This window comes from Hyla sarda, chromosome 9 (assembly GCF_029499605.1).
Source record: "Hyla sarda isolate aHylSar1 chromosome 9, aHylSar1.hap1, whole genome shotgun sequence".
Lineage (NCBI taxonomy): Eukaryota > Metazoa > Chordata > Amphibia > Anura > Hylidae > Hyla > Hyla sarda.
The window spans coordinates 2,770,029-2,796,999 of NC_079197.1; the positions used below are offsets into that span (position 1 = coordinate 2,770,029).

The 26,971-nt window shown below is 44.9% G+C and overlaps 1 protein-coding gene across 1 annotated transcript in view; it reads right to left on the reverse strand.

The window, feature by feature from the left end:
* The window catches only part of HMCN2 (hemicentin 2), a gene marked incomplete in the record, with an annotated part of 213,000 nt that overhangs the window by 106,824 nt on the left and 79,205 nt on the right, over positions 1–26,971 (reverse strand). The window contains 12 exon segments of the mRNA XM_056539579.1: positions 61–191; positions 272–463; positions 1,679–1,762; positions 1,843–2,115; positions 8,627–8,754; positions 10,904–11,069; positions 12,162–12,321; positions 12,554–12,666; positions 15,981–16,125; positions 17,824–17,951; positions 18,118–18,213; positions 18,438–18,629. Coding sequence (XP_056395554.1) covers positions 61–191; positions 272–463; positions 1,679–1,762; positions 1,843–2,115; positions 8,627–8,754; positions 10,904–11,069; positions 12,162–12,321; positions 12,554–12,666; positions 15,981–16,125; positions 17,824–17,951; positions 18,118–18,213; positions 18,438–18,629 — 1,808 coding nt within the window.

Here is a 26,971-nt window from a genome sequence, read left to right on the forward strand (position 1 = left end):
CAGACGATGATGTTATTACAGTATATTTTACATGGCGTGTCGTTCTCAGGTCACTCTTACCGTCCTTTCCTCTTTGTACCAGGTTACGGTAGGAAAGGGAACACCATTCACTTCACAACCCAATATCAAGGGCTGGTTGGCCATCAGCGAGATATTCGGGGCCTGTCCGTTCTCCAGGATCCGGGGTGGGGCTGAAATGTAAATGATATGTTAATTATTGTAGAGCAGGGATGAGGCAGATTTAGGCTCTGCTAGAGAAATGGGCCCTCACCGTACACCACCAGCTTGGTCTTCCTCCTTGCCGAGCCGGCTTCGCTAGTTGCGAGGCAGATGTAGTCACCGCTGTTATTGGGGGAGGGCGACTCGATCAGTAGAGAACCATTGGCGAGCTGGGTGACCCCGGGTAGGTTACTGTTGAGGACTGCTCCATTTTTTAACCAGCGGATCATTGGAGTTGGAGTCCCTGGAAGGTTGCGGACAAGCAGAGATCATGATGCATTGTAAGGCTATGTTCACACTGACGAAATTCTGCTATTCCGCTCAAATTCAGCGCAGAAAAGCAGACTGTGGATTTTTCGCAGTGCAGCACAATTTGGATATGTTCACATGACGGAATTTGCATGTGGAATTCTGCAGAAGAATTCCTGCCGAAATTTACTGCCCATCGACTTTAACCGGATTCTGCTGTCCCATTCACACAGAAGAATTTAGCAAAATTTCTGCAACATTTTAATACCTGTCTTTAATTTTGTGGAATTCCGCAGCGGAATCCCAATGGGGCTTTGACTTTCAGCAGAAGAAACACCTTTTTTGAGGACACAGAAATCCCCCGAAATTCCTGCAAACGGATGGAATTTGTGCGTAATGGTGGAATTCCACCACGTGAACATAGCCCCTGAGCGGAATTTGGAAGGAATTCCAGCAGAATTTCTGTGCGCTCAAAACACAGAATTCCACCGGAATTCAAATCCCCATTGACTTTGACTGGCTTGCGCCACTGAATTCCCCAAAGTTCAAGACAGGTCTTCTATTTTTTGCAGAATACAGAATTTCTGCCATGGAAATTCCCCTGTGTGAATAGGACAGCAATATCCCATTGAACATAACGGGAAGTAAATTAGGGCAGAATTATTCAGCGGAAATTCTGCCGTGTGAACATAGCCTAATAGTGAATCCTTTTAGGTCTATTTCACACAAGCGTCTATATCAGTGTTTCCCAACCTGGGTGCCTCCAGCTGTTGCAAAACTACAACTCCCAGCATGCCCGGACAATCTTTGGCTGCAATGTCATCTTATAGAGAAGTGTTTCCCAACCTGTGGCTCTCCAGCTGTTGCAAAACTACAACTCCCAGCATGCCCGGACAGCCAAAGGCTGTCCGGGCATGCTGGGAGTTGTAGTTTTGCAACAGCTGGAGGCACACTAGTTGGGAAAAACTGGTCTAGACCATCAGCTCATTAGTGCAGAACTTAATGTGTATTGTTCCAATAAAAAAAAAAAAAGGTAACAATTTTGCATGCTGGGAATTGTGGTTTTGCAACAGCTGGAGGTACCCTGGTTGGGAAACACTGGTCTATACTGATGGATCAAGACCTGGCCAGACTGTGGGTCCACCGATCGCATCTTGAATCCCATGTGTTCCTATGGTAAACAAGGAGCAGGTAAGTTTGTGGCCCTCACCGTGTACAGGACACGTCACCATCACCGGCTCATGGGTCGTATGTTCCAACAGGACGTCGGAGTTCTCCTTAAAATGTGGCGGCTCTGAAATACAAACAATGTCACATGACCACCAGACCCATACTGCGCTGCGTCCATATTGCTGGTTGTCAGACAACACTCACCTAAAACCTCCAGACGGAACTCCAGCGAATCTTCCCCGGCGCTGCTGAAAGCCACACAGCGGTACTGCCCCGAGTCCGACTGCTGCACCTCCAGGACGCTAATGGTGCCGTCCGGCCCTGGCAGAGAGTCCTGGTCCCCGACTCTTAAGGCTACACCGTCCTTATACCAACTCAGCCTGGGCGTGGGGTCTCCGTGCGCCACGCATGGAAGAGCCAGCGAGCGACCCAGAAGAGTCTTCAGAAGTTTTGGCCCGGGATGGACACGCGGGGGAACTGAAAGCGAAACAACAGCAGCTTAGAGCACGGTCAATGAGTCAAGGACTAACCCGTGTTATGCTAAGCTTAAAGGGGTACTCCCGTGGAAAACTTTTTTTTTTTTAAATCAATTGGTGCCAGAAAGTTAAGCAGATTTGTAAATCACTTCTATTAAAAAATCTTAATCCTTCCAGTACTTTTTAGCGGCTGTATACTACAGAGGAAATGCTTTTCTTTTTGGATTTCTCTTCTGTCATGACCACAGTGCTCTCTGCTGACCTCTGCTGTCCATTTTAGGAACTGTACAGAGCAGCATATGTTTGCTATGGGGATTTTCTCCTGCTCTGGACAGTTCTTAAAACAGACAGCAGAGGTCAGCAGAGAGCACTGTGCTCATGACAGAAGAGAAATCCAAAAAGAAAAGCATTTCCTCTGTAGTATACAGCCCCTAAAAAGTACTGGAAGGATTAAGATTTTTTAATAGAAGTGATTTACAAATCTGTTAAACTTTCTGGCACCAGTTGATTAATAAAAAAAAAAAAAAAAAAGTTTTCCCCTTTAAAGGGATTTTCCAGAACTGGAAGAATGCTGCTTCTTTTTATGCAAGAATAGCGCCACTCCTGTCCACAGGGAAGTAGTGGTACTGCAGCTCAGTCCTGTTCACTTCAATGGAGCCGAATTGCAACACCAGACACAACCTGTGGACAGGAGTGGCGCTGTTTTTGCAAGAATTAAGCAGCATTTTTTAAATCCTCGACAACCTATTTAAATCAGTGTTTCCCAACCAGGGCGCCTCCAGCTGTTGCCAAATGCTGTCTGGGCACGCTGGGAGTTGTAGTTTTGCAATAGCTGGAGGCACCCTGATTGGGAATCACCGGCTTAAACCTTATATAGTGCATCTTCATGTATTCATTTCTCCCTATTCTTGAGATCTTTGCTTGCTGTCAGTGAATGAAAACATTTTTGGACCATAAATGTCAAAACCGTTTTGTGCAGTGTCTCACGGAGCAGGAACACCGGTGATTGAGATGCTGCGCACGATGCCGCTAAAAACTGGACAGACATGCCGTTCTGCGCAATTTCTCTACATCCAAACTGTGGACCTTCTGATATTTCAACTCCGAGCATTCCCTACCTACCTACTGGGGGCCTAAACCAATTAGGGGGATTTCTTACTTACACTATCTTCCTAATAATAAGGCAATTACCCACCCACCTACCTACCTACTAGGGGAGTCCCTGACTACCTAATGGAGGCTTCTACCTAAAAAGGCAGGGTTCCCTACCTACCTACTGGGGGCCTCAATCTATTAGAGGGATTTCCTACTAACCTATCATCTGGGGGCTTCCTAATAAGGGCAATTTCCTACGTACCTACCTAATAGGGGCTTCTATCTAATAGGGGGATTCCTTACCTACCTACCTACTGGAGGTTTCTATCTTAGAGGGGGATTCCTTACCTACCTACCTACTGGAGGTTTCTATCTAATAGGGGGATTCCTTACCCACCTACCTACCTACTGGAGGTTTCTATCTAATAGGGGGATTCCTTACCTACCTACCTACCTACTGGAGGTTTCTATCTAATAGGGGGATTCCCTACCTACCTATTGGGAGATTTTATTTATTAGGGGATTCCCTACCTACTTATCTTCTTGGGGCTTCAAGTTAATAATGGGGATTCCCCACCTACCTACTGGGGGCTTCTACCTAATAGGGGGATTTCCCACCTACCTACTGGGGGCTTCAATCTAATAGGGTGGATTTCCTACCTACCTACTGGGGACATACGTTAATTATGTGTCAATGAGGAGGCACCAGTGTGCCTCCAGCTGTTGCAAAACTACAACTCCCAGCATGCCCGGACAGCCGTTGGCTGTCCGGGCATGCTGGGAGTTGCAGTTTTGCAACATCTGGAAGTCCACAGTTCGGCTGCCTGGGCATACCGGGGGTTTTAGTTATGCAACATCTGCAGGTCCACAGTTTGGAGACCACTGCTCTAGGGTTTGTTACAATTGTATCGAATTGTATCCAGGATTAGAAAAGAATAGCTTCTATCTTCATAATACAAAAGCGCCAAAGATGTTGTCATCTCCATTCACTTCTACAGAACTGAACTGCAATACCGCACACAACCAGAGGACAGGGGTGGCGCTGTTTCTGGAAGCAAGCAGCTCTGTTTTTCTAACGCAGGATAACCGCTTTCATCACTCAGTAGTAGATGTTGACGGATACACGTGGGCAGGATGAGAACATAGAGGTCAGACGTCTGTACACTGTCAGTCCAGTCTGGATAAGCGCCTACGCAGCACCTGATTTCACTGTCTGAGCCCTGTACAGCCGCACGATGATGGATGTTCTCATAGAATGACTCCCCGAGGACGACGCTTCTCGTACACCGCCATAATGTGCAGAGATGAGCTCGGCCCTTCCCCTAACTCCATTAACACCTTACATTGACCTTTATTTACTGACCTTTATTTACTGACCTTTATACTATGGCCGAACAAAAATATGCAGCACTCCGGGAATTATTAATTATAATATATAATATATAGTGCAGCACAGGTTATTACTGGAGAATATTGTAGAGGTTCTTGTGTATGCCTTGTGCTTACTTGCTTTAGCTAATGTGGCAGGCATGGAGTTTTCAGCCATACTGGATGTAACTCCATCACTGAAATGATTTCCTAATGCTGCCTACATTTCCTATGAATCCTCTGGCTTTGCAGAGAGAGGGGGTGGAGTCTCGTCACTGCACCTTAGGCTGCTGGAGGTCACCCAGGTGAACTAATTAGACTTATAAGTGAATTGGGGTCAGTTCACACTGTGCAGTCTTTTTTAAAAATATTTTTTTTTTTTTTTGAGATTTGACCTATAATCACAACTGAGGTGTTTATGAAGATCACCCGCTCCAAGATGCTGCACCCTGAGGGTCCAGCGGGTGAATCTACATGGAGCGTGTATGTCCCGGTGGGCTTCTCTTTCTAGTGACAACCAATATGGCCGCCATCTGAAACATATACGAATAGTAATCATGTGATACAATTTTTAACCACTCAATTCATTCGATTTTCTTAGTATTATCACTATTATAATTATTTAGTTAATTTTTATTCATTTTTTGTGTTATTTATTTATAACCACTCAATGATTCCATTTTCTTTGTATTCATTTATGTAATTAACTTATTTAATTAAAAATTTCTTTATGTATTTTTAACCACTCAATGATTCACATTTTCCTTGCATTCATTCATTTATGTCATAATTTTAATTGTTGTTGTTTTTTAATCACTTAATGATTCACATTTTCTTTGAAATCATTTATTAAGGTATTTTTTTTAATTTTATTTATGGTCTTGTTATTTATTTTTTAATCGCTGAATGATCCGAGTTTCCTTTGTATTCATTTATTTATTTATTTAGGTATTTTATGTACCGTAGTTATTTTTTGTTATTTATTTTTAATCACTTAATGATTCACATTTTCTTTGAAATCGTTTATTTATTAAATGTATTTTTTTATTGTCTTGTTATTTATTCTTAATCTCTGAATGATTCCCATTTTCTTTGTATTATTATTTATTTTTTTTTTTTTTTTTTAAGGCATCATTTCCTGATATTTCACATATTCTATTTGCTGCATTTAATTGTCCCTTTATTTCTCATTTGCGCTGTTGTCTATTACATGTTGACATCAACCTGTACTTAAAGGGGTACTCCGGTGGAAACCTTTTTTTTTATTTATTTATTTTTTTATTTTTTAAATCAACTGGTGCCAGAAAGTTAAACAGATTTGTAAATTACTCCTATTCAAAGTTTTTAATCCTTCCAGTACTTATCAGCGGCCGTTTACTACAGAGGAAGTTCTTTTCTTTTTGAATTTCTTTTCTGTCTGGCCACAGTGCTCTCTGCTGACACCTCTGTCCATGTTATGGGGATTTTCTCCTGCTCTGGACAGTTCATAAAATGGACAGAGGTGTCAGCAGAGAGCACTGTGGTCGTGACTGAAAAGAAATTCAACAAAGAAAAGAATTTCCTCTGTAGTATACAGCCGCTGATAAGTACTGGAAGGATTAAGATTTTTTTATAGAAGTAATTTACAAATCTGTTTAACTTTCTGGCACCAGTTGATTTAAAAAAATAAAAAAACAGAGTACCCCTATAAAGCAGCCATCCTTATTGCCTGATAGCGATAGGACGGAAAACAACCGGTGTGGAGATAATGCAGACCGCCAAGGCGTATGTCAGGGACCATGTAGATAGGTGCGGGAGTCACTATTGTCGATGCTCCTGTCTGGGTCACTTCCTCCCTTTGTCCGCCAGTCGCTCTGGAGTGTGTCTGGCCGTGTGTCAGACCCTTCCGACTTGTGGTCCAGTCTACAATAATACCTAGATATCAGTAAATGAGTTGGTTTAACCTCTTACATGTCCGTTGCGGATGGGCAGCAATGTCAGGTGGCTTTGTGCTCAGCCTCCGGGCTTCGGAAATGAAAGGGTTAAACGCCCCATTGCAGCGTCTGTGGGAAGTGGAGACTGTCGCTGATACTTGTGAGGAGGAAGAGAGGGTGGAGGGAGCCGATGGGGCCCAGATGTTTCATAGTTCTGCTTTCTCCTTGGCACTTTTTATCCTTAGTAAAAACATCCTATTCCCCGAGCAGTAATGTGATAATTGGCGGTCCTCAGCTCCGGCTTCTGTGTGACCCCCGAGGAATTAGACGCTTCCTATGGGGTCCCACCATCCCCATCACCTTGTACTCAGGCAGTGTTTTCCATCCAGGGTGCCTCCAGCTGTTGCAAAACTACAACTCCCAGCATGCCCAGACAGCCAACGGCTGTCTGGGCATGCTGGGAGTTGTAGTTTTGCAACAGCTGGAGGTACCCTGGATTGAAAACACTGCTTAGATATATTAAAGGGGTACTCCGGTGGAAATTATTATTGTTTCTTTTTAAATCAACTGGTGCCAGAAAGTTAAACAGATTTGTAAATTACTTCTATAAAAAAATCTTAATCCTTCCAGTACTTATTAGCTGCTGAATACTAAAGAGGAAATTATTTTCTTTTTGGAACACAGTGCTCTCTGCTGACATCATGACCACGGTGCTCTCTGCTGACACCTCTGTCCATTTTAGGAACTGTCCAGAGCAGCATATGTTTTCTATGGGGATTTTCTCCTACTCTGGACAGTTCTTAAAATGGACAGAGATGTCAGCAGAGAGCACTGTGCTCGTGATGTCAGCAGAGAGCTTTGTGTTCCAAAAAGAAAAGAATCTCCTCTGTAGTATTCAGCAGCTATTAAGTACTGGAAGGATTACATTTTTTTTTTTATAGAAGTAATTTACAAATCTGTTTAACTTTCTGGCACCAGTTGATTAAAAATAAATAAATAATAATAAAAAAAGTTTTCCACCGGAGTACCCCTTTAAAGTAATCTCTGCACCTATATATGTAACATGATGAACTTTATTTTAGATTTTGCATTGAATGCAGCCTGCAGTGTAAAGAATGGAGGTTTTCATAGGGGGTTTTAAAGGGGTATTCCAGGCAAAAACTTTTATATATAAATCAACTGGCTACGGAAAGTTAAACAGATTTGTAAGTTTTCTCAAGTTTTCTGTCTAACTGCTCATTGATGATGTCACGTCCCGGGAGCTGTGCATGATGGGAGAATATCCCCATAGTCATCAGAGAGCAGTTAGACAGAAAACAACAACTCAACTTCAGAAGCTAATAACTATTGGAAGGATTAAGATTTTTTTTATCAAAGTAATTTACAAATCTGTTTAACTTTAAACTTAAAGTTTTGGCCTGGAATACCCCTTTAATGCTTATTGTCCATATGGACAAAAGGCGTGAAAAACTGTCTGAATGCCCGGTACATACAATGTATTCAGAAAGTTTTCAGACCCCTTGGCCCCTGGTCTCCTCTCTCTCCAGGGCCCTTCTCACCCCGATTTCTGAGTTTGGTTGGGTGGCCTGGTTGTTCCTTCTTCTTCAATGTAAGAACTATGGAGGCCGCTGAGCTCTTGGGAACTTTCACTGCCACTGAAATCTTTTTGTCCCCTTCTCCAGATCAGTGCCCCCACACAATCCTGTCTCAGAGGTCTACAGGCAGTTCTTTCCGCCTCATGGCTTAGTTTTTGCTCTGATAGGTCAGCTGTAAGAACCTATATAGACTGTGTCTTGTCCAATGAGCTGATTGAGAGTAATGGGATATATGTCACATGTCATAATAAAGGGTATGAATACTTATGTCCATGCCAGATTTTAGTTTTACCTTTTTAATAACAAACTGATACTTTGTTTTGCATCAGTGGTCTCCAAATTATGGCCCTCCAGGTGTTGCAAAACAACAACTCCCAGCATGCCTGGACAGCCGTTGGCTGTCCGGGCATGCTGGGAGTTGTGGTTTTGCAACAGCTGGAGGCACATTGGTTGGAAAACACTGTCATAGACAGTCCCCTGGGTTTTGCTGATTTGGGGGTATTGCGGTAATAGGTATTTGCTCAACAATGGCACGCTGTACCTTGTACTTCCAGGCTGTAGGTGAGCGTCGTGTTCCCTGCGATGTTGGACGCCAGGCAGGTGTAATACCCGCTATCCATCACCCGCAGCTCTGACAGCTTGAGGGCCCAGGACGGCAGCAAGTGATGTCTAGATAAAGATAAAGCACAAATCAGAACATGACAAATATTCCCATCATCCGTCCCCCGACCTGCAGAGCTTACAGTCTATATTCCCTACCGCCGGCCGCTGCCAGTCAGTTCTATAGGAAGGAGATCAATCGCCATTTTAGCATGTGAGGAAATTGTATTGCGAGCATTTGCTACAGAGCTCCCCAACCCATTGCAAAACTACAACTCCCAGCATGCCCGGACTGCCTAGATCAGTGGTCCCCAAACTGTGGAGCTCCCAGATGTTGCAAAACTACAACTCCCAGCATGGTACAGAGCTGTATAACATCCTCCTGACAAAAGATGTTTCGGACGCTGGGGGAGGTGACTTGTTGCTGCATTCCGAGCACGGTGAGATTATCCAGGAGTATCCATCTATCAGATAACACAGATATTATACAAAGCTGCAGACGCCAGAGATGGTCGACTTGTGCAACGTCCGCAGCGCACGTACATTTATATGTTATATTATGCAAGTCAGGAATGTTATGAGGCTGGAGGTATCTGCTGGCTATAAGGTCACGTTCACACAGTGTATTTTCAGGCATATTGTAATTTAAAAAAAGACATCCCTAAAATTGCAGGGTGCCTTCAGCTATTGCAAAACTACAACTCCCAGCATGCCCGGACAGCCTGGGATCTGTAGTTTTTGCTAAATCTGGGAGGTCCACAGTTTGGAGACCACTCCTCTAGACCAGTGGTCTTCAAACTGTGGCCCTCCAGATGTTGCAAAACTACAATTCCCAGCATGCCCGGACAGCCGTTGGCTGTCCGGGCATGCTGGGAGTTGTAGTTTTGCAACAGCTGGAGGGCCACAGTTTGAAGACCTCTGCTCTAGACTGTCCGGGCATGCTGGGAGTTGTAGTTTTGCATTATTTGCGAGGTCCACTTTTAGGAAACCACTGGTCTAGGCTGTTCGGGCATGCTGGGAGTTGTAGTTTTGCCAAATTTTGGAGGTCCGTAGTTTGGAGACCACTCATCTAGGCTGTCTGGGCATGCTGGGAGTTGTAGTTTTGCATCATCTGGGAGGTCCGCAGTTAGGAGACCAATGATCTAGGCTGTCCAGGCATGCTTGGAGTTGTAATTTTGCAACAGCTGAAGGCACACTGGTTGGGAAACACTGATCTATGCTTATGTTTACAAGCGATGGATATGCCACAGATTTATTTCAGATTTTATTGAAGTTAAATGAAAAAAATCTGCAGCAAATCAGTAAAAAAATAAATAAATCAATAGATAAAATTATTTACAGTTCACACGGTGGAATTTCCGCGGCAAATGCCCCGATTTTGGCGTAGAGAGAAACAATGAACATGTTCACTGCTTTGGCGGATTCCACTCAGAATTGCATTGCCGTCTGTGGAGACGGCGCATTTCTGAGCGGCCCCAACACCAGCAGAACGTGCAAACTTGCAGAATGTCTGTCCGACATTTTGCAAAATTTCCGCCGTGTGAATATGGCCTAACAGACGCCAGCCTGCAGGAACATTATAAGACATTTTTTTTTTTTTTGCATGTTCTCCGTGCCTGAGGATGAAGGGGTTAACCCAGCCAGTGATCTGCCGCATTAATAAATTATTCCTGTCAGATCAAAGCAACCGGCGCGATCCAGATGTCTGACTGAAAGTCGTGACCACGTCTGCAACCTGCGCCGAACCTCATTAATACGAGCGCAGGAAATGAGGGCTCTCCAGGCGCCGGGCACGCACAATATCCTGCAGACTTGGATCTCGTTTCAAAGGGAAGAGATAATGTTATACATGGAGGTGGGTGAGAGGGGGCGCGGCGGGTGAACACCGAATATATGGCGGTAAATATGGACGATTATTAGATACATACTGTATAAATCCACTGGATACAAAAAGCAATGCCGTATTGCCGTCACCGTATTGCCGTCACCTGTTGTTGATACAGCCAGTTTAGCGCCAGCAGCCACGCTGAGCAATTGCATTAAATTAAATTCATTGTGAGCTTTTTAGTCACATATGGACCTGAAGTTATGACTGCGCAAATTTTGGGGGAAAGGAGTTGTGTAATGGATTTAGTGAAGGCGTAGGGATAAACAAGGTTACATTAGCGCGGAACATAATTCAACAAAACTTTATTATAACGTTAACTACTTGGCATACCTGGCAGAGACTATAGGCAGGGGTAAGGCGTCCTTCCGCCATGACACAGTGGGTAGGGGCACGCCCTGCACGTCGCACTGTAAAGTGATCTCCGCTCCCAGGGCTGCGACCACGTGGATCGGGGTGCTGGGGTCATGTGATCCATTCACGTTTATTCTGGGCTTTGCTGAATAAAAGATGAAAAGAAGATTTTTTTTCAGCTATAAAGAAAACTTATTTTTGTTACATGCAATACCCCGGTTCACCACTGCTAGCAGCAAATATGTTCCATAGACATCAATGCAACAGCGCCCCCACCACCATAGTGAGCTGGTAAAACATAGATCTATACAAAGCAATAACTTAAGAACAAAATGTATCTTGAAAATAACTGAGGTGGATTTAGAATCACCATGAAGAGATCTAAAATGTGAAACAAGGTGGGATATTACTGACTCTATCCCTTTAAATGCGATGTAAGTCTATAAATATGTGTTCTGCAACCTGTGGCTCTCGGGATGTGGCAAAAACTACAATTCCCAGCATTACCTGACAGACACAAGTTGCCCCAGTGCAGGGTTTCCCAACCAGAGTGCCTCCAGCGGTTGCAAAACTACAACTCCCAGCATGCCCGGACAGCCAATGGCTGTCCGGGCATGCTGGGAGTTGTAGTTTTGCAAAATCTGGGAGGTCCACAGTTCGGAGGCCACTAGTCTAGGCTGTCTGGGCATGCTGGGAGTTGTAGTTTTGCAACACATGGGAGGTCCACACTTCAGAAGGTTCGAGGTTCAAGGTTCGTAGACTACTGGTCTAGGCTGTCTGGGCATGCTGGGAGTTGTAGTTTTGCAACATATGGTAGGTTCAAGGTTCATAGACTACTGGTCTAGGCTGTCTGGGCATGCTGGGAGTTGTAGTTTTGCAACATATGGTAGGTTCAAGGTTCATAGACTACTGGTCTAGGCTGTCTGGGCATGCTGGGAGTTGTAGTTTTGCAACATATGGTAGGTTCACGGTTCGTAGACTACTGGTCTAGGGTGTCTGGGCATGCTGGGAGTTGTAGTTTTGCAACATCTGGGAGGTCCACAGTTTGGAGGCCACTAGTCTAGGCTGTATGGTGATGCTGGGAGTTGTAGTTTTGCAACATATGGTAGGTTCAAGGTTCGTAGACTACTGGTCTAGGCTGTCTGGGCATGCTGGGAGTTGTAGTTTTGCAACAGTTGGAGAGACCCAGCTGAAGGAACACCGACATAGATGGGCTAAGAGAAAAGGGACCACTTACTGTGTACTATAAGATGGGACACACGACTTGTGGCCCCAACTTGATTTGTGGCCGTGCAGGTGTAATGTCCAGAGTCACCACCAGATGGCAGTGTAATTAAAAGGCTTCCGTCCCCGTTTATTTGGTAATGGCCGTTCTCTGCAGACAGGATCTCCTCCCCCTGACAATACAAATAAAATAAAAAAAATAAAAATAATAATAATCATCAATATAGATTACACAAAAAAAAACTTTATTATATTCTAGTCATGGTCGACATTCTTTACTTTGAGGGTCTGGTTTATTTTTAACAAGCAGCAAATTTTTTAAAAATTGCGCCAAAACCCCCCAAAACAAAGCAAAAAAACCTAATGTCAGCCGATAGGCAGGTCTGCTTTGTCAGCGTTGTTTACCTTTATCCATGTCACCACAGGTTGGGGGTGTCCTTTAGCGTTACATGATAATGTGACAGCCCTCCCCTCTCGGGTAGTATATTCCGGAGGTCCAGGCGCGATGGTCGGAGCCACTGAGGATACGGAAAGACATAGATCGGTAGGTTATGTATTTATGTATCATTAGGATGCAATAAGAAAAATTTGAATGCTGCACTAATATCACGTCTGCAGATTTATAGCTGTGCTACTTCTGTCTATTATATAACATTATTCACCAGTTTTCCCCTCTGCAGACTCCATCTCTAAGGTTCAGTTGTCCCTGAGCTGCTGGGTGTAGACTATCTGCTATGATGTCTCCATACACTGTGCTCAGAAGGAAGGATTCTGCTCCTCTAAATCTCTATAACACCCCTACAAAAGCAGAAGCAGCATTGAGGACATTATAGAGCAGTACAGAGAAGTGTAACTTGTCACTACAGGAGTGGTGGTAAGATTGCACAGCAGCATGGGAGACATTTTATAGTAGTACTGATTAGTGTAAGCTGTGAATCCAGCACTGGGGAGATATAACACTCATTAAAGTTTTCAAGAGCTTGTCTGTGTCTTTTTGCCCTGCAGCCCCCCACTCCTTTGACTTTTATTGGCAGCTGTAACCTGATCTCTCAGTGAGCTGATCCTAAGATCTTAAGATGGGAAAAATGCACTTAGGGTAGGTTCACATTATGTTCGTGCCCTGTTAGCCAAAAGTGGGAAGCCAACATATACTGTTATTGGAAGAAGTGGACCCATTGCTTTCTATGGAGTCACCCTGAGTCTGCTGAACAGAGTCACACCCAGTGATGGGGACGTATGCGCAATTTTAAAAGCTCAGCGGACCATTTATGGCTGGATGAAGACGTATTCGACTAACTGGGGCACGAACGTAGTGTGAACATAGCCTTATAGCAGTTTTACTTTTTAATTGGCAATGGGCTTAGGAGAAAGGAGAAAAGGTGACGATAAGCCAGCAAAGAGGCATTTTTCTCTAATATGAAATATTACTTTATATTTATAGATATCTATATACGGCACAATCCAGGAAAGCAGCACACCAACAAAAGAAGTGCTCGGGTGCACGCTGTGTCCGGGCCGGGTCCAGGATCCACTACAGCTACAATATCCATAAGGCAGCGGCACTCAAATAGGTGAAAAAAGTTTTATTTCACACAAACGTGAGGCAACGTTTCGGCTCGCTCAACAACCATTTTCAAGGGCCGGGATATGGCTAGGTGAGCGAGCTGAAACATTGCCTCACGTTTGTGTGAAATAAAACTTTTTTGTTTGTATTTGTATTGGAGTGTCGCTGCCTTTTGGATATTGTATATATATATATATACAGTGGGGAAAAGAGTAGTCAGCCCCCAATTGTACAAGTTCTCCCCCTTATAAAGATGAGGCTGTAATTATCATCATAGGTTATAACCTCAACTATGAGACAGAATGAGAAAAATCCATAAAATCACATTGTCTGATTAAAAATTTATTTGCAAATTATGGGGGGAAAATAAGTATTTGGTGAATAAAAAAAGTTCCTCTCAATACTTTGTTATATCCCCTTTGTTGGTAATGACAGAGGTCACATGTTTTCTGTCTTCACAAGGTTCTCACACACTGTTGGTAATGACAGAGGTCACATGTTTTCTGTCTTCACAAGGTTCTCACACACTGTTGGTAATGACAGAGGTCACATGTTTTCTGTCTTCACAAGGTTCTCACACACTGTTGGTAATGACAGAGGTCACATGTTTTCTGTCTTCACAAGGTTCTCACACACTGTTGCTGGTATTTTGGCCCATTCCTCTATGCAGATCTCCTCTAGAGCAGTGATGTTTTGGGGCTGTCGTTGGGCAACACGGACTTTCCCTAAAAAGGTTTTCTATGGGGTTGAGATCTGGAGACTGGCTAGGCCACTCCAGGACCTTGAAATGCTTCTTAAGAAGCCACTCCTTCATTGCCCAGGTGGTGTGTTTGGGGTCATTGTCATGCTGAAAGACCCAGCCATGTTTCATCTTCACTGCCCTTGCTGATGGAAGGAGGTTTTCACTCAAAATCTCACAATACATGGCCCCATTCATTCTTTCCTTTACACGGATCAGTCGTCCTGGTCCCTTAGCAGAAAAACAGTCCCAAAGCCTGATGTTTCCCCCCCCCCCATGCTTCACAGTAGGTATGGTGTTCTTTGGATGCAACTCAGCATTCTTTCTCCTCCAAACATGACGAGTTGAGTTTTTACCAAAAAGTTCTACTTTGGTTTCATCTGACCATATGACATTCTCCCAATCTTCTTCTGAATCATCCAAATGCTCTCTAGCAAACTTCAGACGGGCCCGGACATGTACTGGCTTAAGCAGGGGGACACGTCTGTCACTGCATGATTTGAGTCCCTGGCAGCGTAGTGTATTACTGATGACAGCCTTTGTTACTTTGGTCCCAGCTCTCTGCAGGTCATTCACTAGGTCCCCCGTGTGGTTCTGGGATTTTTGCTCACCGTTCTTGTGATCATTTTGACACCACGGGGTGAGATCTTGTGTGGAGCCCCAGATAAAGGGTGATTATCAGTGGTCTTATATGTCCTCCATTTTCTAATAATTGCTCCCACAGTTGATTTCTTCACACCAAGCTGCTTGCCTATTGCAGATTCAGTCTTCCCAGCCTGGTGCAGGTCTACAATGTTGTTTCTGGTGTCCTTCGCCAGCTCTTTGGTCTTGGCCATAGTGGAGTTTGGAGTGTGACTGTTGGTTGTGGACAGGTGTCTTTTATACTGATAACAAGTTCACACAGGAGCCATTAATACAGGTAACGAGTGGAGGACAGAGGAGACTCTTATAGAAGAAGTTACAGGTCTGTGAGAGACAGAAATCTTACTTGTTTGTAGGTGACCAAATACTTATTTTCCACCATAATTTGCAAATAAATTCTTTAATAATCAGACAATGTGATTTTATGGATTTTTCTCATTCTGTCTCATAGTTGAGGTTATAACCTATGATGATAATTACAGCCTCATCTTTATAAGGGGGAGAACGGGTACAATTGGGGGCTGACTAAATACTTTTTTGCCCCACTGTATGTGTATATATCAATATTTTTATTATTATTTTTTTTAGTTGTTTAGAATAAATCTGGATTAGAAAACTCAGAAGTCTCATTATTTCTTTTATATATGTTTCTCCACTTATCATTGGTGGCTGGCTTTGTATTTAATAATTGCAATTAAAAAAATCTCACATTTAAATACGTCTTTATTATTGCAGTGTTTCCCATTCAGTGTGCCTCCAGCTGTTGGACCACTACAACTCCCAGCAGAGTTGTAGATTTCCAACTCCTGGAGGCCTCCTGGTGTAGAGAATGAAAGTGACCCCTGCAGCGTTGTCACGCAACCCCCCCCCCCCCATCTGCTTCTTACTTTGAACCAGCAGGCGGATGCTGTGATTGGTCGATCCGGCGGCGTTGGAGAGTTCGCAGACATAGCTCCCAGAATCCTCTCTCAGGGCCGGCTCTATGCGCAGTCTGCCGTCCTCATCGATAGAGTGACGCCATAGGAACTGCAGCTGGTGGGAGAGAAAGAGGCGAGAACAGTGAGAACATATGCGAATACTTAAGACGCCGTCGGCTGCGGCATTTATTCCTTCAAAGGCGAACGCAGATCAGACGCAGAGATAATAAAAACACTTTGCAGATACCTAGAGCAGAGGCGGTGATTGGGGAACAGGTTTACATCAGTGCCTGATAGGAATCCGGCAATGTAACCCCTTCACTGCCCAATGAATTCTGCTCCGATGCAATGTAGAATTGTTGCATTCAATCTGCTGATACAATGTTGCATACATTCTGCCCGAATACAATGTTGCACTGGTGTATACATTTTTCTCTGATACAATGTTGCACTGGTGTATACATTCTGCTCTGATACAATGTTGCACTGTTGTATACATTCTGCTCTGATACAATGTTGCACTGTTGCATACATTCTGCTCTGATACAATGTTGCACTGTTGCATACATTCTGCTCTGATACAATGTTGCACTGTTATGTGCATTCTGCTCTGATACAATGTTGCACTGTTATGCATATTCTGCTCTGATACAATGTTGCACTGTTGCATACATTCTGCTCTGATACAATGTTGCACTGTTATGTGCATTCTGCTCTGATACAATGTTGCACTGTTATGTGCATTCTGCTCTGATACAATGTTGCACTGTTATGTGCATTCTGCTCTGATACAATGTTGCACTGTTGCATACATTCTGCTCTGATACAATGTTGCACTGTTATGTGCATTCCGCTCTGATACAATGTTGCATACATTCTGCTCTGATACAATGTTGCACTGTTATGTGCATTCTGCTCTGATACAATGTTGCATACATTCTGCTCTGATACAATGTTGCACTGTTGTATACATTCTGCTCTGATACAATGTTGCACTGTGGTATACATTCTGCTCTGATACAATGTTGCACTGTTGTATACATTCTGCTCTGATACAATGTTGCACTGTGGTATACATTCTGCTCTGATACAATGTTGCACTGTTGCATACATTCTGCTCTGATACAATGTTGCACTGTTATGTGCATTCTGCTCTGATACAATGTTGCACTATTGAATGCATTCGTTTTTGTGGTGTAGTATTGCAGATTAGACTATAACCTACGAATAAATGAAGAGCACTATGAATCATCTGTTGTTTCGTCACTTAAATTCTCAACAACAAAAAAAGCAGAAAAGAATAAAACATTTATTAATTCACAATCTGCTGCTTTGCTCTGGTTTCCCTATGACAACACTGCCTGGCCCCACACATTCAGGGAGTATCCGGGATTAGAAAAACAGAGCTGATTTCTATCAGAAACAGCGCCACTCCTGTCCTGTGTGTGGTATTACAGTTCAGTTCCACTGAAGCGAATGGAAGTAAGATGCAATACCGCACACAACCTGAGGATAGTCTTATCACAGCAACATTAATCCAAATCCCCATCCTTATCTAGGTCTACATCCTAAAATGCATAAGGCAGGATGTAGATATTCATGTGGATGCTGGATGAGGCTTCAGACAATGACCCCATTGCAAAACTACAACTCCTAGCATGCCCGGACAGCCAAAGGCTGTCCGGGCACGCTGGGAGTTGTAGTTTTATCAAAACAGCTGGAGGCACCCTGGTCGAGAAACATAAAACTAAGCAGTAGATCTCCCCTTTATCTGTGAAGCACCTGACCTATCAGGAAATCAGTAACTACTTACAGGTCTAGAATTCTTCAGCCATCGCTGCACAGGGAGCGGGTTACCAGCAGCGACCGCGCAGGGGAGGGACGCAGGATCTCCTTCAAGAACAGTGATCTCAGATGGGGCCACAGATATCTGCGGGGCCACTGGGAAATACAAAAAAAAAAAAAAGAATTGATGTTTGCTTGTGAAATAGCGTTAAAGGGGTACTCCGCCGCTAGACATGTTTTTTTTATATTTCTGGAGCTTTCTTTTCAGCCCCACCCAAAAAAAAAATGGCGCACATAAGATGTGTCTCTTGGCATCCCTTACCGAGTCCGGTGACTGTCAGCAGGATCTCGGCCTGCACCCAACCGAAGGGGTTCCTGGCCTCGCACACGTACACGCCGGTGTCCTCCGGTCTGGCGACTGAAAAAAAAAAAAGGAAAAACGGGGAGATTATTATTGACTAGGAAAATAAAAGGCACAGCATTAACAATGGAGCTGCGATCATCTGCGGGCAGAAATTGTGCTTAATGGCGCTGATACCGCCGGATGGATTATTGAATTTTTGCCATAATTTTTGTATAATTTTCTATAATAAAGTTTTTCTCATATGCATATAGTTTTTGTCAAATGCAGAGTCGCCTTACTTTTCACGTGGATTGTGTTGGAGCCGGGACCGTCGATGATGTCTGTGGTTCCGGAGGGTAACACCGGGCCTTCATCTTGGCGGAACCAGGAAACGGTGGGGGTGGGGCTCCCCTCGGCGCTGCAGAGAAGATGCACGCTCTCCCCGACGTCTACTTCTACATCCAGAGGGAAATCCACAAACTGCGGAGGAGCTGGAGAGAGATAAGAGAGAAAACTTTGTTACAGCTATGGATTGTCTATGTCAGAATAATTATTAAAGGTTTATAACAGTGTTACCCAACCAGTGTGCCTCCAGCTGTTGCAAAACTACAACTCCCAGCATGCCCAGACAGCCGAAGGCTGTCTGGGCATGCTGGGGGTTGTAGTTTTGCAACAGCTGGAGAGACGCAGGATGGGGAACACTGCTTTAGATGATGCCATTGCAGTCAAAGGCTGTCAGGGAATGCTGGGACTTGTAGTTTTGCAACAGCTGGAGGCACACAGGTTGGGGAACACTGCTTTAGATGATGCCATTGCAGTCAAATGCTGTCAGGGCATGCTGGGGGTTGTGGTTTTGAAACAGCTGGAGGTCCTCAAGTTGGGGAACACTGCTTTAGATTATGCCATTGCAGCCAAAGGCTGTCAGGGCATGCTGGGGGGTTGTAGTTTTGCAACAGCTGGAGAGCCACGGGTTGGGGAACACTTCTCTAGACGATGCCATTGCAGCCGAAGTCTGTCAGGGCATGCTGAGGGTTGTAGTTTTGCAACAGCTGGGGAGACGCAGGTTGGGGAACACTGCTCTAGACTATGCCACTGCAGCCAAAAGATGTCCGGGCATGCTGGGACTTGTAGTTTTGCAACAGCTGGAGAGCCACAAGTTGGGGAACACTGCTTTAGATGATGCCATTGCAGCCAAAGGCTTTCAGGGCATGCTCGAGGTTGTAGTTTTGCAACAGCTGGAGAGCCACAGGTTGGGAAGCACTGCTCTAGATAATGCCATTGCAGCGGAATGTCTGTCCGGGAATGCTGGGACCTGTAGTTTTGTAACAGCTGGAGGCACACTGCTTTACAAAGGTCCTCTGCATAGTATTATAGTAAATGACAAAGATGACTGCAATACTCCTATTCAACCACAAGGGGGCAGCAGAGCTCACCAGACCATTTATAACCAATTTATATCTTTTTGCCAAAATCCACATTCAGATCGTTTTACTCCTTTATAAACCCGTTGGGCTTATTAAATATAAAAGCACATGTGGAGCACAGGACGCGACCCCTAGCAACCAATCAGAGAGCAGCTTTTATTATTCTTCATGATAAACCGTGCCGTGTGATTGGTTGCTACGGGAAACAACACATCAGCGGTCTTATAGTCTAATAAGTGAAATCACCTCTTAAAGTCTCTTTTTTTGTTACATCATATTCAGGTCAATCGCTGCCAACCGCTACATTATAGGAAATATAGGTTATCGCGCATACGCCTCGCCATTGGTTGGCGCCATCACCACACAGGGAACATGCTCCGCTCCAGTGTCCCCATGACAACACTGCCTGGCCTGAGCTCAGCACCATCACTGTGTCCGTCCTCATGAGGGATCACATGACCGCGGCTGATATAGCGGGAACAAGAAGGTGGACATTGAGGGGGATTAGTTTTTATAGAAAATGTCCCTATGACAACACTGCCTGCCCTGTGCTCCGCACCATCACTGTGTCCGTCCTCATCAAAGACCACATTATGCTGCTACAAAAGTCAAAGACAAAAAAATCGTGTAAGATGTATAGTAAATTATCCCCCAGCAGCAGTCATATGATTGATTTCTTGCTATCAGCAGCCACCACTAGGGGGAGTGCTGCACACGTCATCCAATAAAGACGTCTTGTCCAACCTGTGGCTCTTCATCTGTCTGAAAATCACAACTACCATGCTGGGAGTTGTAGTTTTCCAAGAAACAGGGAGCCACAGGTTGGGGAACATTGGTCTAGTCCCAACCGGTGAGCCTCCAGCTGTTGCAAAACTACAACTCCCAGCATGCACTGACAATCTTTGGCTGCAATGTCATCTTTTAGAGCAGTGTTTCTCAACTGGTGTGCCTCCAGCTGTGGCAAAACTACAACTCCCAGCATGCCCTGACAATCTCTGGTTGCAATGTTATATTATAGAGCAGTGTTTCCCAACCGGTGAGCCTCCAGCTGTCGCAAAGCTATAACTCCCAGCATGTCCTGACAATCTTTGGCTGCAATGTCATCTTTTAGAGCAGTGTTTCCCAACTGGTGAGCCTCCAGCTGTTGCAAAACTACAACTCCCAGCATGCCCTGACAATCCCTGGTTGCAATGTCATATTATAGAGCAGTGTTTCCCAACTGGTGAGCCTCCAGCTGTTGCAAAACTACAACTCCCAGCATGCCCTGACAATCTTTGGCTGCAATGTCATCTTATAGAGAAGTGTTTCCCAACCTGTGGCTCTCCAGCTGTTGCAAAACTACAACTCCCAGCATGCCCGGACAGCCTTTGGCTGTCCGGGCATGCTGGGAGTTGTAGTTTTGCAACAGCTGGAGGCACACTAGTTGGGAAAAACTGGTCTAAACCATCAGCTCATTGGTGCAGAACTTAATGTGTATTGTTCCAATCAAAAAAAAAAAGGTAACAATTTTTAAAAGAAAAGTAATAAATGACCTGTAATAGATTTTAATATAAAAATGGCCTTTACCGACATGAAGATAAGATGAAGAAGCTGTGAGGGGACAGGAGGCCTGAAGACACAAAGTGACCTGAAGGCCCCCATTATTTTCATGCATTCTGTCTGTTCTTTATACATTATATACATTAAATGTTTTTTTTGCACATTCTAATTGAAATGACGTCATGTGTGGTTTTCATCAGTGGCTATTCTATTCTATTAGGGTTTCGGCGGGTTCCGGGCAGACGTGACTCATCCCACCGTGGAATCATTAAGCACTCAGCCTGTAGTGTTGGTGACATTGTGAGGCTGTGATGTCACCTGCGCCGGCTGTGCGGTGATGTCATGGTGTAATGTGTGTACGTCTGTGCGCTCTGCGGGTATAAACATTATGGCTGTGGGAAGGATGGCGGCCGGTGTTACCGATTATTTGGGTGGTTTTATTGTTAAAGGGGTTTTCCATGAAAAAAATAAACATTTTTTATAAATTTTTTTCATATCAACTGGCTCCAGAAAGGTGTCAGCAGAGAGCACTGTGGTTAGACAGGAAAAAAAAACAACTCAACTTCAGCAGCTGATAAGTACTGGACGGACTAAGATTTTTTTTAACATAAGTAATTTAGAAATCAACTTTTTCATGAAATACCCCTTTAACCACTTCAAGCCTGGGCCTGTGCCATTTACCATCTGACCAGACCCCAGTTTATGGTGGTACACCTCTAGCACTGTCTCACACTCCATAAGGCTACATTTGTTTTTGGTAACAGCAGAGATAAAAGTTCAACCTTAAGGCCCCGTTCATAGCGGAATATCCAGAGAAATGCGCTGTCTCCATAGCCGGAAATGCATTTACGCAGAAAGAATTATTATTATCAACTCTTTATTTATATAGCGCACACAGATTCCGCAGCGCTGTGCACTCAGATTGGTCCCTGTCCCCATTGGGGCGCACAATCTAAACCTATCAGTATGTTTTAAAGTGTGGAAGGAAACCCGGAGGAAACCCAGGCAAAAACTGAGAGAACATACAAACTCTTTGCAGATGTTGTCCTTGGTGGGATTTAAAGGGGTACTCCGCTGCTCAGCATTAGTAACGCTTAGAGCCGGTGGCAGGGACTTGTGATGTCACGGCCCTGCCCCCTCGTGATGTCACTCCCCGCCTCTTCAATGCAAGTCTATGGGATGGGGCGTGGTGGCAAAAGGGGGCAGGCCTGTGATGTCATGGGTCCCCGGTGCTGTACACTCAAATTAGCCCCTGTCCCTATTGGGGCGCACAATCCAAACCTATCAGTGTGTTTTGAAGTGTGGTAAAAAACCCACGCAAACACGGAGAGAACATACAAACTCTTTGCAGATGTTGTCCTTGGTGGGATTTAAAGGGGTACTCCGCTGCTTAGCGTTCAGAACAAAATGTTCCGAAGGCTTAGAGCCGACGACTCGAAATGTCACAGTCCCGCCCCCCTCATGATGTCATGCCCCGCCCCTTCAATGCAAGTCAATGGTAGGGAGTGTAATGGCTGCCACGCCCCCTCCAAAAGGCTTGCATTGAGGGAGCATGCGTGACGTCTTTTCGTCACAGGTATCAGTTTGCGTCCGGCCTATACTGCGTCAAAGTCCCTTAGTGTTTGGGCCGTATTTACTATTATAACCAGACCCGATAGCGTGATCTGGTGAGTCCGGTGAAATTACTGTATACGGCTGGAGTCACTAGGTGACTCAGTTTGGCCCATTGAAATGTATGGCACCTGCCGCTCTCCGCCACAGTATATGGCGACATCCTGTTCTAGGCGGACAGGTGAATACAATCTAGTGATGAATTTATCCTAACTTTACACTAATGTGAAATCTCCTCCCGCTGCCTCATACAGCCCCCCCCCCTCCATTTTTATGTGAAGCAGATGGCAGCTATATGGTCGTCTATGATGTATATACAGGATCTGCCCGACAGGGACGCTTCCCACTAAACTAAATTCAGATGCCGAGAAGTAAATGACCCGGAATGGCTGCCCCTCAGAGTAACACTGAGCAGAGACACACGTGTGCACTACAAGGGGCGAACACACAGGATGGGGGGCGACGTCAGCGCCGCAGAGCGATAAAACAGATCACAGGAAATACCAGGGCAGATCTCCACTACAGAATCAATGGATCCTATTGTTGTTCTACATGTAGAGGATCATATGATAGATTTCTTGCTAACAGCAGCCACCACTAGGGGGAGTGCTGCACACGTCATCCTATAAAGACATCTAATCTAACCTGTGGCTCTTCATCTGTCTGAAAATCACAACTACCATGCTGGGAGTTGTAGTTTCCCAACAAACAGGGAGCCACAGGTTGGGGAACATTGGCCTAGTCCAGAGTTTCCCAACCAGTGAGCCTCCAGCTGTTGCAAAACTCTAACTTCCAGAACACCAGGACAGCCGGAGGCTGTCCAGGCATGCTGGGAGTTGTAGTTTTGCAACAGCTTGAGGCACCCTGGTTAGGGAACACTGACCTAGATGATGTCATTGCGGCCAAAGGCTTTCTGGGCATGCTGGGAGTTGTAGTGTTGCAACAGCTGGAGGAACCCTGGTTTGAAAACATTGGTCAATACATACAATCCTATATGGGGTTATCCAGGAAAAAAACTTTTATTTATATATATATCAACTGGCTCCAGAAAGTTAAACAGATTTGTAAATTACTTCTATTAAAAAAATATTAATCCTTCCAGTACTTATGAGCTGCTGAAGTTGAGTTGTTCTTTTCTGTCTAAGTGCTCTCTGATGACACCTGTCTCAGGAACTGTCCAAAGTAGAAGCGAATCCACATAGCAAACCTCTTCTACTCTGTGCAGTTCCCGAGACAGACAAAGGTGTCAGCAGAGAGCACTGTTGCCAGACAGAAAAGAACAACTCAACTTCAGCAGCTGATAATTATTGGAAGGATTTGTTTTTAATAGACGTAATTTACAAATCTGTTTTACTTTCTGGAGCCAGTTGATATAAAAAAAAAAATATTCCCCCTGGAATACCCCTTTAACCCTTCCCTGCCCCACTGGTTTAAGTAGCCAGTTGCCGCTACAATTTGGAGACCACTGATCTAGGCTGTCCGGGCATGCTGGGAGTTGTAGTTTTACAACAGCATGAGGCACCCTGGTTGGGAAACACTGCCTTGTATGACAGATATCGTTCGTCCTTTACCCAGCAGGGACAGTCCTGATTGCAGGGGGACCCAGAGGGATTAACCCCCGTGCACCCAGATAGCAGAGGACAGGACGTGCCTTGATCTTATGGCCGGAATTATCCTTTAATCTTTCAGAGTCTTAAATAGCGACTCCGATATTATATCACAGATAAAAGCAGCCTGGGAAAAAACGAAGGCTGCCCCGGGGCTACACGGCGGCCATGCTCCTCACTGATCCTAATGATGCTGTTAACATAGCTGAGTGTGTAATGACTGGAGCGGGTAATGGCTGTGAGGGGTCTCTTCCTCCCATCTGGCTTCAAAGCCCCCATCCCCCCCTCAAGTGCTTGAGAAATTGTCATCCGAGTGTTACGTCGTAATCCAGCGCCCATCATCTGCCCGTCACACAAGTGTCGCCCTGGGGGGGTAAAGTGCCTTCTCATTTCCCCATAATTATTTTCCGAGTAATCTGAAGTGAAGCCCCTGAGCTTATATGGCGGACGGCGATGGTTTCCTCCCCGAACCATCAATGGAAAAGAAAAACTGACCCTATAACAGCATTTTTTAAACAGTGTGTCTCCAGCTGTTGCAAAACTACAACTCCCAGCATGCCCGGACAGCCAACGGCTGTCCGGGCATGCTGGGAGTTGTAGTTTTGCAACAGTTGGAGGCTTCTTGGTTGTAACACACTGTTTCAGGGGCTCATAGAGCTCTTCAGGAGACTGGGAAAGCAGAATGACATGCATACTGCGTGCCACCCAGCTTTCCCAGTCTCCTAAAGCCCCAGCAGTGATAGGCTGCTCTTTCTTCCAGCACTCCTCACTGCAGCAGTGGCTGCCATGCCATGTCAATGTAACTGCTGGGTGCAAGTCTTCAGGAAGGTGCAACTACTACCCCCAATATGGACGCCCACAAGATAAAGCACCGCTCCAAAAGTTGCGAAGAAATGTAGTTTGTTTATTCACACCATATGTGATACGTTTTCTTAAATGCTTTTAGCTTTATTGTTATGTGGGGTCCCGGTACCGTATTGCATACCGTACCTAGTGTAGAGGTCCCCAAAGTCAGAGTAACTGCACTCAGGTGGGGTCCCCCAGGTGGGACAGCCCCTAGTCGCCTCTCCTCTACTCTAATGCTCTAATGTTAATACATGTATATATTTAATAATAGTATATATATAGGATAATGTAAAGTACTTACCTTGTTTAGTGTCGCAGGACCTTCGGTCATGTGACCATGTTAATATCCTCTATGGTATGTTGGAGGACCTTTGGAGGTCCTTGAGTCACGTGTTGCCGACAATCCTTTGTAATGGTGATTGACACAAGTATGGACCAATTAGCATTAGTCCAGCCCCTGCCCATATAAGGGAGCTGTAGCCAATTATCCCTCTCTTGGGTTGCTGCTCTCGTGGATGCCGGACTAGCTGGACGGATCTGCGCAACTTGCAAAGACACGCTAGGCCTGAAAAACCTACCGGCCTCAGCTGAACTAAAACCGTGAGTTCTAAACTAATCCCCGCTAATGCTAGTGTGACTACTGGACCGCAACTAAATCCCCTAAATCCAGTGGAACAGCGCATAATACCTTAAAAACTCTAAAGTGCTAAAGTCCCAACCTTTGTCAATCTCCAAAGAAAGCAGTTGTATGCATAGAGACTGTTCTGTTTATGAAGCTTGCAGAAAATCTTCAGTAAAAGTTATACCTGTTGCAGAAAACTCTCCGGTTGTGGACATTCTATTATTATCTACCTCCCTATCGCTCTTGGGAAGGGTGGAGGTAGGACAAGCATTACTGAAGAGCCCTCACCCTGGCGTCACGAATAGCAAGAGTTAACAAGCACCCTTTAATCACCGCACAGCTACACTCCCCATACCCTACACCCCCCAGGCTATCACAGTTATCCATCTGCAGTAAAATAACACTATGTCAGAAAGAAAAAATCAACGTTTCGGGGTTCCAAGAGCTCTTCTTCAGGTTGCAGATCAACAGACCTGGAAGGAGCGGACACAGCAATTCTATAGGGCGGCTGTGTACCCAATAATGCTACAATTCATCTCCAGCGTGAAGACATAGGAGGAGAGATGTAGCTGCACTTTACACAACGGGTGAACAAACCATTTACGTTCCTATTAGAGCGATACGTCGTCTATATATCCTCTATCTATTCCTATGTAGCCCAGGCTGAGTGCTGACGGCAGAGACCACCTGGGCGCAGCTTTCAGCAGGCAGCCATTACGATGAGTTCCGTTCCCTTGACTCATGTAGCGCTGGCACCTGGATGAGCGTTCTCCTGTGTACAAGCTGCAGACGATCCGATTACTCATCAGTCAACGCCGAAGCACAACACACACAATACACATAGACGAGACAACCTTATCTATCACGGGAGGAGGAACAGACAGCCATACGAGGTGCCGCAGTTAAGCTAACGCTACACAAATAAATGACTTCCTCTTCTTTCTGATCAGATTATAGCTATAGCCGAAGATTGTCGGGGCATGCTGGGAGTTGTAGTTTTGCAACAGATGAAGTCACAGGATGAGAAAAATTTGTTTAGGCCAAAGGGGTCCTACCTGCAGCTAACAGCTTTTGCAGAACTACAACTCCCAGCATGCCCAGACAGCCATCGGTGGTTTTGCGATTGACACCTAGGGTCTAGACCAAAGATTCCCAACTGCTTCCCAGAGGCTGTCTCCATGCTG